The sequence below is a fragment of the Fukomys damarensis genome, unplaced genomic scaffold, assembly GCF_012274545.1.
Source record: "Fukomys damarensis isolate Sample0158 unplaced genomic scaffold, DMR_v1.0_HiC HiC_scaffold_25, whole genome shotgun sequence".
Taxonomy (NCBI): Eukaryota; Metazoa; Chordata; class Mammalia; order Rodentia; family Bathyergidae; genus Fukomys; species Fukomys damarensis.
This window is the reverse complement of record NW_022900937.1, coordinates 2554468-2566570: the sequence shown is the minus strand read 5'-3', so window position 1 is coordinate 2566570 and position 12103 is coordinate 2554468. Positions and strand designations below refer to the sequence as shown.

The 12103-nt window shown below is 43.9% G+C and overlaps 1 protein-coding gene across 7 annotated transcripts in view; it reads left to right on the top strand.

Annotated features, from left to right (window-relative positions):
* Nucleotides 1-12103, top strand: part of Egf (epidermal growth factor) — an 82931-nt gene that overhangs the window by 26389 nt on the left and 44439 nt on the right. For all 7 annotated transcript variants that reach the window (XM_010641512.2, XM_010641514.3, XM_010641515.3 and 4 more), the window contains exons 6-11: nt 1464-1589; nt 2577-2699; nt 5464-5586; nt 6420-6545; nt 7734-7870; nt 10406-10554. In XM_010641512.2, the coding sequence (XP_010639814.1) occupies nt 1464-1589; nt 2577-2699; nt 5464-5586; nt 6420-6545; nt 7734-7870; nt 10406-10554 (784 nt within the window). The remainder of the gene's footprint in view (nt 1-1463; nt 1590-2576; nt 2700-5463; nt 5587-6419; nt 6546-7733; nt 7871-10405; nt 10555-12103) is intronic.

Genomic DNA, 12103 nt, shown 5'->3' with positions numbered 1-12103 from the left:
TATGCTCAGAGATTCCCACAGACTGTTTCCCTTCTGCATTAATGGGTGTATATATACATACCCATATATACATGTCATAAATCATCCTATACCCTGTTGCAAATACTGATGTGCCTGGAGGTTTTTGTATTTTTGTTTCTTATTATGTCTTTTTCAAAGTATAAAAATAAACATGTCATTTCTAATGCAAAAGAAAATGTTCAGTGATGTTAAATCCAATTTATGAGAGGCCACTGCCGTAGCCTGAGTCCCTGCACCAGGCCCCAACAGTCTGAACTACAAAGGGGCCATTGGTGCTAAGGTTCCCATCACCAAACCTCAGCCGAGCTGTTCACCTGGCCTTCTGAGGGGTCAGGGTCAGAACACAGCCAAATCTCCAGAGAGGCCAGTACCCGGCCACAAGGGAGTCCTCTCTGCTTAACCCTTACTAGGAAAGCAACCTTCTAGTAACCCATTCGCTGTCTGTATTACTGTTTCTTTGTTTCTGCTCAAGCAACTTTATAAAAACAGGCTGTTCTGCTATGGCCATAGTACATGTCTATTTTTAGGTGAAACCGTTTTGATTTGTGGATGGCAAATAAAAGCCAGAGGAGGGCATTTAACTGCATGTGTTGAAATTTTGCCTTTTGACAGTATATAACAATTGGAGGAAACAGATAAAGTTGGCTGGAAGAGCCGTCTCCGTAGGAGAGATGAGAGAGACACTTGCTGGTTTTTTCCCGTGTTCTTCACCATAGTGGGTACTTCTGGCATCTACTCTCTCAGGTCCTGGGCTGGACTCTTACACACAGGTGCTAGAGGGGCCAGGCTTTGGGCTCCAGGACCGCAGCCTTTTGCCTTGGCCTTAACTAACCTCTGGCCAAGCACCTGGCCTCCAAGTCCAGCTGCATTCTACACATGTGCGTCAGAGGGAAGCTTCTCTCGCATTTCCACGGCACTGTACCAAAGCCCTGTTACTGTAACTGGAAAATAATGTGAAGGAGCAGAACTTCCTGGAAAGAGTAATATATATCTGCCAGTTTATTAGTTCAGCCCTGGATGTGGGCTGAGAAAAACAGGTACCACGTTGCCCGTTTGTTGTTCAATGTAGTTAACTTAACCCCAGCACCCACTTAGAGTGAGTAAATATAATTACAATGCAACCTTCCGATTATACCTAACAACCCAATCACCCATTCCCTGAGCAAATGTTACTGCCCCGGGATATTTCACAACCCACACCCCCATATTTCAGAAATCTGTGGGTAAGACAAGGATCTATATTAACTCTAAATGATGTTCTTTAAATAATAATTGTACCAGATTGCGCAGCCCCGGGCGCCCGGGCACAATCAGGAGACGGCCTGGGGCCCTGGGGTAGCCAACGGCGTGGGTCCACTCGACTTTGTAGGACCCCTGGCAGGATCGTGCGTTTCCCTCTGTCAAGATGCATCTCCGCTCTGAGTAAATCCCTTCTGTTCTAGAGCGGGGGCTTTGCAATCCAAAGAGAGGACACTGCGATGACGGTCGGTGCGATCATGACCTCACGTCCCACGCGTGCGCATGCGCAGAGGGCTTCGCGCCGAGCCGAGACCGGAAGTCCTGCGAAGGTAATGCGCGCGCCTCCCAGAGAGGCAAGGGAAGCGAGCTCCACCGAGGCAGGGCCAAGGGCCTTTGGGGCCGTCCGGAGGTATCCGTCGCCATCCAGCTCCCCGGAAGGCAGCCAACCTCAAGTCCAACCACTTGTCTTTCCCAGGAGAACAGTACTTTTTCCTTCCGTGTTTAAAATCCTTTATAATACTTTCGGGCCTTTTTATGACCGGAGTTCCTAGATCGGACACTCTCACAGGCCGCCGATGCTTGGAGTGGACGGCATAGATGTCTTTGTGTTTGACTTTGTGCAGCATCTCAGGATAGACGACAAGTTTTTTAGGGGAGTGATTTCATAGCTACCGTTAGATTCTGCGTCTCATCACATAAAGATCTAGGAACCTTGGGAAGCTGGCTCTCTAGGACAGGCCCAATTTAATGAAGCGGGCAGGGCATCCTTTCCCCCTAGAAGGTGAAGTGCTTTAGTGTTGACAGAAAATCTAGGGGTGGACAGCTTGGGGGGAGTCCTCGAGTTAACCTAGCATCTGCCTATTAAGGATGGACCGCTGCTTGTGTGGGGCCCGTGGGCGAAGGCAGTGACGGAGCCGCTGGGCAGTGTGCTCACACCTAGGGCGCCTGTTCAGTCATCTTGAGAAAGGTCTAGCTGGACAGGAAATGGCCAGAGCTGGTGCAGAGCTTCCAAGAGTCCCTAACTTAAATGGCACATTATCGCTTTCCAAGGGATAGACCTATAGTAATACTTTCTTATCAAAGGATAATTCTGGTATGCAAATTTGTGAGAGTACTGTGTAAACTGCGGCAGAATAGAAGTGACTTCTGCGGCCATTAAAACTTCCTTCTCTTTGTGGGAATTGGAAATACAGCCTTCCCATGGTCAGTTATAGCTTATATCAGTGTGAGGCACCCTACTCTGGACTAATAGGTGAGATCAGCGTTTATCTTCAAAAATAACCATCTGGCTATGCTGTGCTCTTGTCATTGTGCAGATGTCAACGAGTGTGCCCTTTGGAACCATGGCTGCACTCTTGGGTGTGAAAACACTCCAGGATCCTATTACTGCACATGCCCTGCGGGATTCATTCTGCTTCAGGATGGGAAACGATGTCATCGTAAGTCGCAGTCACAACTATTTCCTGTATCCGTTTTCAACAGTGTTTCTAAGATGGCTGTGATCTAGGTTGGTGGTCTGCGGTAAGAAGTACGCATCAGAATTACCTTGAAATTTTGTTTTTCGTTTGCTTTTTAAAATATGGAGGGCCGGGAATTTGGCTCAGTGATTCCGCCGCCTGAGTCACAAGCTCAATGACCCAAGTTCAATCCCCGGTATCAAAAATAAATAAATAAAAATATGGATAACTAGGCTCCAATACAGACATATTAAAAACCTCCTGCTTTGAAATACATAGTCCTCCCAAAGACTGTACACACACCTCAGAAAAAGAAAAATAATGTCTAGAAATTATTTTGAGCATCCCTTGTAATTGTAGAAGCCAAAGTTAATGTATCAATTTCATGATGTTTCAATAAACTTAGTATTAAAATATTTACACAAGTTTTTGTTTTCCTGAAGCATGTATACATTTGGGTGGAATATACAAATATATATATATTCCCCATTTCCGTGTTCACACTATGTTTCATTGTGTGTCTCTAAAGGGTAAAAAACAGTCATAATATGTTATTATATCCAAAACACTAAGTATCATTCTCTACTATCACTGAATATCCAGTTAGTTTTCAGGTATGACCACAATACTATTATTATACCTCAAAAGTTGATAATTTTTAAATCACATCAACTACCTAGCCAGTTTTCAAATTTCCCTTATTAAAACGTTTTTTAAATAGTTGATTTAAGTATTCAAGCAAACTGTCTGTGTTATGTGTTAATTTTATGCAACTTTTATTCTATAGGTTTTTCTCTCCTCTTTTTTTCCTTGGGCAAATATTTGTTGAATTAACTACTTCCCCTGTAGAGTTTCTCAACTTCTGGATTTTGCTAGTCACACCTCTGTCTTTTCTGAAAGCTTTTGGTTGGATCCACAAGCTTGATGAGATTCAGCTTTGACATTTTTTGGCAAGAACACGTCATTGACGTGCTTATACTTCTGTGGAGAGAGTGCTGGCATGTGTATTTGTCAAGTGCTGCTTGGTCAGTGTGTGCATTCATGCACAAAGCTTTCTAACAGTCATTCCCTAGATTGGTTATCTCATCGAGTGTTTCACTTGATCTTAGCCAAAAGGCTGAGAAGTGATCATCACCAAGCATTTCAAGTGGTAATAGTCTAATTCTATTTTTTAGAATTAATTATCAATTCATATGCCTCTTTAAAGAGAATGCTCTCTCATTAACTATTTACTTACTGCAAACATATTCTCACAGTGTAGGCCAGATAAATGTTGGATTCTTTCTTTATTTAGAGGGTTGCTTCCTTAACATCTTTGAGAAGTGGCAAGTGGGTGTTTTTCATTAGGTATCTTTATGATCTCAGATTTTAAACACTTGTGTGTTGTGGTTGTTATCCTCACTGATAACAAATTCTCTCCCCTTTGCCATCGGAAGCCTCTTCAAACAGGCTTCTGACCCAAGTATTTTTGATACTTTCCTCAGTACCTCGTGAGACTTTGCAGGCTCATTGTGTTCCTGTTATATTCTAGACTTGAAATCAGCAATTTTTTGAGGAGCCCTGATTCTTTTAACAAGAAATTTCATCTAGAGGATATATCCACCCTGAGTTAGGCATTGTTTCCTGGCCTCTGGGGGCATTCAGCACGAGGAATCCACTTATTAAAGAGAAAATACTCGATCACTTTATATGGCTATTCCCAGTGTACGTTCAGGGTTATGTACTCACGTACCTTCGGACAGGTATCCTGTTGACGGTACTAGCGTGGATAAGTACACCTGAATGTTTAGAATCATGTTCAGTACTTAGTCCCACTTTAAAGGTGATGGAGAGTAGGTCAGTCCAGATATCTGCTATGAAACACATCAGGCACACTGAAATGAACGAATGACTGATTCTCTCCTAATACATGTTCTCGCCTCTTGGTAAATATGACGTACAGGGTGGAGGGTGTCCGTCTGTCACGGGACCCCCGATGTGCAGAGCAAAACGTACAGTCTCACTTGATTCTCAAAACCTCTAGAACTTTTATGTCACGTGTTTTACATTTGCATCTTTGATTTCCTTGGAATTAATTTTGATGGATGGTATAGGGTAGGGATTTAATTTTTTCCTGAAATCATTATTTATTTCCATACCATTTTTGCATGATCCTTCACATGCCTACTTGTTTAAAGTAATACTTTACACGTACATTCTTATATCTGAGTTTTTTTAATTGGAGCTTTCTATTATGTTCTGTTATCTTGTCTATTCCTGTATCCATTCCCTACTCTTTTTTAATGATCACATGTTATTATCATAAAGTTGTGAGAATTTAAAATATGTCTGTCGTACATGTTAACATGTGTTAAGGACCGCTCATTCCTCTTCTTAAATCTAACCACAAACACAGAATGTTCTTAGTTTTTTTTTTTCAACAAATATGTTTTGTTTTACAGATGAATTTAATAATCATTTGCTTAAGTTCTACTGAAAATATTTTGGAATTTTGAAGACTAATAACTAAAGTTTTTATTTGAAATAAAGGAAACTCAGAAGAAACTAGAGACATTTTCAAAATCAGGTTCTTTAACGTTGTTAGATTTGAGTTTTTCTTCGCTTTTTTAATCTGTTACCATAGCTTTTTATCAATATTTGATCCTTAGTTAACCTCCTCTTTTCAAGATTTTATTAGCAGCTGATCGTGGTATATTTCCACCAACCTGACCTAATACGCATCTCAACTTTGTTCTTCACTAATCAGAATTAGTTTCCTGTCCGAGCAATACATCCAAATGCAGCCATGACTGTGTCCTGACATCCGAGGGTCCCCTGTGTTTCTGTCCCAAAGGCTCCATGCTTCAGACGGATGGAAAGACATGTAGTGGTGAGTTTATTTGCCTTTTGTTGGTTTGAAAATGTGTATTTTCTAAGTGACACCCAAAAGTCAATCTTATTGCCAAAGGAGAGAGGTTTCTAGTATTACCCATTAAAAGTTAATGTCTTCAGTAGATTAACCTACAGATGTAAGTTGGGCTTCTGTTTTAAAAAAGCTGGTGGAGTGGTTTTGAGCAAGAGCTTTCAAGTTAGCCTCGAAGTGGCCTTGCCACCCTTCCACCTGGCCTGAAGGAGGTGGCGGGTAAAGAGTGCTTGGCCTATTGCTTGTACCCCATAAATACCTACTTTGTCTTCATGGAGACTTGAGCGTATGTAAGTCTGGATGGAACTCACAATTAGCAGATGAATTTTGGGCCTTTTGATCCTTTAATTTTCAAAAAGTGAAAAGAAGGGAGGGCTTATTTTACTTTATGGGGTGAAGTGTTCCCCAAATCTAGAATCAAAATAAAGCCAATTGAGATCTTCACAAAGAAAATGAACAAAGAAGTCAAGAGGCTGTTAAATGTGAGAGAGACAAATATTTCACTCACGAGGAGGAGTCAGAACTGCCTCTGACTCATCAAAATGAATTTCTCCAGCCTCATACAAGGGTGTTTGTTCCTGAGCTCAGTGGAATGAAAAAGCTCAACATGCACGATTTTGGCTTACAGGGCAGGGGCACTGTGACGTTTTGCTCTAATCTCTGAAAAATCAACTCGATTTCATAGTAAGAATGATCCTGGTGATGGTTTTAAAATTGAACAGGTCCACCATAAAACTTTGATGGAAAATGATTACATCTCGAATGACAGGACGACCTTACCAAACATCTGCTTTTCCTAGGCTGTTCGTCACCTGACAACGGTGGCTGTAGCCAGCTCTGCATCCCACTTGGCCCCATGTCCTGGGAGTGTGGCTGCTTTCCTGGGTATGACCTACAGCTAGACCAGAAGGGCTGTGTGGCTTCAGGTCAGTGCTGTGGTTGCCTGGAATGTTTCCCTGAAAAGAAATCTCATGAAAACATGTCTCATTTATAATGATGGCATGTTGAATTGCTTCCACTTGTTGGTAGGAAGTCTGATTTTTTAATTTTCAGAAATGAGGAATAAGCCATATGAATAATATGAGTAATTATAACAGCAATAAAAACCATATTTTTGAGGAATGTTTCTAAGTTAACTGGCATCCACAAAAGATTTACTATAACATCAAATATGGCATTTTCAGTAGATGAGAAAGGCATGGCCAGAATAATCTTAAAGCTATAGTTAAAAGCCGGGTGTAGTGTTGTACGCCTGTAATCTCTGTACTTGGAAGGCTGAGGCAGGAGGGTCGCTATGAGTTTGAGGTCAGCCTAAGCTATATAGTAAGCTCAAAGCAAGCCTGAATTACATAGCAAGACCCTGTCTCAAAAAAATAAAGAAAAAAGAAAGCATAGTTAAGAGGTATTTAATAAATACATTGATTAACTTGACTTTTATCTCTTCAATGAGTGTAATACTTCAACAAGTCCTGTCCTTTTCATGTTAAAATGTAATATGAAGCTGTATGCTTCAGCTATTTTTTACCATCTCATGTTATATCTGTGTTCTTTAATAGCTTTGGAAATCTTAGATTTACACCAAATTGATTTAATCTCTCTTGAAGTTTCGTTGTGCTGAGAAACCAGGACCACATAATTACCATGCATAGCTCTCCTTAGGCCCCAATACCCCACATTTTTGAAGGCCTTGTTGGCACAGCATAATCTGGGTCCTGAGGTGACTGGGGGTTTTACTATAAACTCATGTAATCGTGCCTCCCTCTCCAAAAGCCCAGGCTCAGAGGCTGTTTATCAGACATGAGTTCAGACGTATGAACCAAGAGACCACGGCATTCAGACCTGCATCATCTGGCTTCGGTTGTGACGCTTTCATGCAGCCCTTTGTGTAATAATCTGTATTTTGAGAGCAGACACCTAGAGAGACGACTTTAATGATGAACTTCTGGCCCTGGGTCACCCATGAAAGAAATCATCTTGCCTGTCTTTGCCTACATTGAGCTGGGGACAAATGAAGAGAATCAGAACTGCGGAAATGAAGGAAAGGGGAGGTTAGAAGTGTTTCTCCGGTTCTAAGGCGAGTTCTAAACGCTGCCATCTTTGAAATTTGGTTACAGGACCACAGCCGCTTTTGCTGTTTGCCAACTCTCAGGACATCCGACGCATGCACTTTGATGGGACAGACTACGGAATCCTGCTTAGCCAGCAGATGGGAACGGTCTTTGCCCTGGATCACGACCCAGTGGAGAACAAGGTAAGGCTCTGTGGCCTGAACAGATGTGGGGATGCAGAACAGAGGGTTTCACCCCAGCAGGTGGCCTGCATGGCCTGAGCATCCTCTGCTGAGCTGAGAATGGTTAGACCCCGGATGAGGCAAACATAGGTCCCGGAGCATCGTTTGAAGCATTTCAAGGCCTCTCCTGCTTGCCTAACCCTACCCTGGTCCTTGCTGTGGTTCTTCTTATTGGGATGATTATGGAGGAGGCCTCAGTTCAGTTTTCTTGTTGGCGGTGAGAACGGGAGGCCGGCATGGTGCTGTGCGCATAGACAGAATTTCATCAGTGGGCTTTGGATAGGAAGGGGAGGAGTGACAGGCATGAGAAATGTGCGTTAGTCATTTGCTTTTAATTTATGTCATTGAGAGTGGGGACTCCGTGACCTCTTCACCATGAAAATCAGGAACTATAAGTTTTATGGTTCACTTGGGAGTGGCTGTCTTAGCCATAACATTTTCTACAGAGTAATTTTATGTGATGTTTTAAAATAAGACTTAGATTTCTGAATTACCACTGTAATCAGCTGGCCAGTTGGTGTTTCATTTCATAGTTGTATTTGTGCTAGGTGAAGGCATTAGGAAGGAATCCTTCTGTTAGGAAGGATGTTGCAGTTTCTTTGGAGATGAATCACCTGTAATATTAATTTACATAGTTATAAGTTCCCTCCTTTAATTACTTACTTACTCCAGATTATTCATTGATGTGTAGAATGTTAAACTTGGTGTTTCTGTGTTTTCCTGATTTGAAGCAGTCTGGTAAGTGGCCGAGAGAGACACAGTGAAGCAAGTTAATTGTGTTTAATAGCTATGGAATCATAGCTACACACAACTATTCTTACAAATAAAAGATTTACAGTTGGAACAGTAGCAACAGTTCTCCCTTGTCTCTGAACTCCACAGAACAATTACATTAACAGTTAGCAAGTCAAGAATCATCTACTGCTAAAACTTGGATTTTTTTCCTGTGCAGTCAGTGTTTTCCCAACCAGCAAATGGGGAGACCTAGGGTGAACGTGAGTCAGGAGGCTGTTCTGCATTTCCCTAATGCTTTCCTTCGCTGGTTGGTGCACTGTGGTCCTGGCCCAGCGGCCGCAGCACAGCCCAGAGCTGTTAGCGCTGCAGACTCCTGAGCTCACCCCAGCCTCTGCAGAATCTTAGTGAGGTCCCTCCGGTCTCACATGCACATTGGAGGTCCAGAAGTGTGGCCCTGGGGGAGAGTTTTCTGGTAAGAGAAGTACCCATGTTTGTATTTATGAAATACAGTTTTTCTCTTTGCCCAGAAAGAACCCATTATTTAATGAGCTGCCATTTTATGAATACTGTCATCATCAATTCAGGTTTATGAAGTATAATTAAAGTATACAGTGTGTGTTTAAATTTTTAAAAAATCACCACAGTAAAAGACACATTGCTATAAATTCCCTTCAGAATAGTCCCCCTTCACTTTGAACATGCTCATCCCATCCTCCTTGCTACTTCCTGCAGCAGCTCTGGAGTCCTCTTTCATGGCTATCTTTACTTGCACTGTCATGGCGGCCTCAGTGCCCTGAGTCACCTCGAAACCTTTACCTCGTGTGGTCATCGTGACTTTGGGAGGAGCTAGAAGCTGGTGAATTCGGTGCATGAGGATGCAGCGTCGTGGTTTACAAGCCTGCCTTGCCATTGGACAGCTCTCAGCAGCAGCATTCCCTGTATTTTTGGTCACACCTCATAAAGACACTCACGAAAGAGGACTAGCAGAGCTGCTTCAGAAAGTGGCAAGATAGGGGATAGGTGTGTTCGAAGTGAGGGGGAATATTGTGAAGAAGATCCATGGCAACGTACCTTTTAAATTAAATTTCTAAAATTCAGTCACCCACGGTACTTTTGATCACGCCTCCTATGTATATTTATGCACTCACAGTTAACATTCCACAAATGTTATCATTAGGCTGACTCCATACTTTTTAACACTCCCCTGAAATTCTCACATCTGAAACCTGCTAACTTCGTTTTTGTAATTGGAAAAATGGAGGCTGAGTGACTTGGCCAAGACTGAAGCAAATAAGGAGCAAGATGGAGAGGAGCTCATGTGTCCTGCCTTGCTCTGCAGTGCTGTACTCATGGGCTGGGCAGTGCAGCACATAGCCCAGGAGAGGCTCTTACTTCACTGCAAATAACTTCCCCCGTTTCACTGTGGAGGCCACTGCGGTTCAAGCAGAACAAAGTCTGTGTCCTTGACCTGGGATCAGAGAGTAAGAAATGGCCAACCAGTAGCGGTATGAGCCAGGAACTGTGATGGCCGGGTGCACTATCCTCATTTCTACCACTGGAAACCTAAGCTGTGAGGCTGCGAGTAACTTGCTTAAGGCTGTCCTCACCTGGAAGCGGCACGGTGGGGCTCAGCTGGAGATGTGTGTCTCTGTGGCCAAGCTCTCCACAGCTCCTCTGGATGGCCTGAAGACTTCCTGCACTCCTTTGATATATCCATGCGCTTTTGTGAGCCGATCGGAAATGTCTGTCTTCTCCTTTTAGATATATTTCGCCCACACAGCCCTGAAGTGGATAGAAAGGGCTAACATGGACGGGTCCCAGCGAGAAAGGCTCATCGAGGAGTCAGTGGATGTCCCCGAAGGTCTTGCTGTGGACTGGATTGGCCGTAGAGTCTACTGGACAGACAGAGGGTAGGTTTTCTCCTCCCAGTCTGAAGCCGCAGGGCACGTCAGTGGTGAATAGGCAGTGTCACTGGCTGCACTGTGGTTTGAACACAGAAGAATTACGCTGCGTACATGGCTGCTTGGCTAGGATTGGATGAGAGGAGTTCTGAGCCACCCGCACTTCCCCACTCCTCCACGCCACCAAGAGACGCATTGTTTTTGTTGAGATGGGATCCGAGTCTGAGGGACGATTCCCAGGACCAAGAAAGTAGTGTGTGCTTTTGCAGGTTAGGCTGCTGTTAGCAGAGAAGCCCCAAACCTGTCTGCACCCATCCAGTCAGCATTCATTGAGCCTTCCAAGGGGAAGGCTGTCCCCAGGTAACAGGGGAGCACAGAGGAGCTGGGGCTTGGCCGAGGAGATAAGGCAGTTTCCCTTCCAGAGAGCCGGTGCACACGCCCAGTCCAAACAGCAGTAAAGGAGCGTTACAAGGCTGTGCGTGAAAAATTGTACATGCTTTGGGGCACCTGTCCAAAGGGATCGCTGGGAGGGTCTTCAGGACTCAGCCAGCCTAGCGCCTTCGTCTTACAGGAAAGAATGTGAGGCTCAGATGAGCTTAGTGCAAGGGGCGCCCTTTGAACTAGGACCCCCAGGCTGGCCCCTGCTGAGGAGCACTGGTGGGCACAGGGCCAGGTGGCCTGCTTTCCCTTGGGCGGGAACCCACAGAGCCAGAGTGCAGTCGAGTGTTCCGGCCCTGGACACCCGGCCTGCAGGCTGGAGGAGGCTGCTGTGCAGGGCACAGAGGGGCAGGATGGGCTCCGAGATGCGGTGTCTGTGCCTGTGCTGCAGAAGGGCCCGCTTCCTTGCTCCCCAGAGCCCCTGGCAGGATAACTTGAGGGGGGCTGTGCATTTGGGAAGCCTCTCAGGGTTGCTGAAGGCGAGAAAGTTAAATGGTGACCATCAGGGACGTCGGGAGCCCCTGCAGCTGTGTTAAAGAAGGCAGAATTCGGAAACTGGATAAAGAAGTTGTGGTTTTTCTATAAAATGGAATATTACTCAGCCATAAAGAGCGAGAGAATAGATTCATTCATAGGAAAATGGATACATATTGAAGATATACTCCTAAGTGAAATAAATAAGTCCCACATGTGTAAATACCGAATAGTTTCCCTGGTGTGAATATTCTGCAACAATGCATAAGATTCTAATAAGATTACTGACATTTAGAAATGGGAGGAAAGGAGCTAAAGATGTAGGGAAGGTGTGATACGTAGGGGAAGAACAAAAAGGGAAAAGAAAAAAATGTGAGAGAATGAAAAGATGAAAATAAAGTGTTTGTAGATGGGGAGGGGAGGAGGGGGTGAAGGGAGGGCAGAGGTAAGGGGAAAAAAATGAGAATCAAGACTTGCCATGTAAAGGTACATGATCCCAACAATGAATGTAACTGTACTGTATCCCTAAATGTACCAATAAACTCAAAAAAAAAAAAAAAAAAAAAAAGAAGGCAGAATTCATAGGGTTCGCGCCCTGAAAACAACAGTGCCAATAAGGGGAGAAACCTGCAGGATTTCTGTGTTC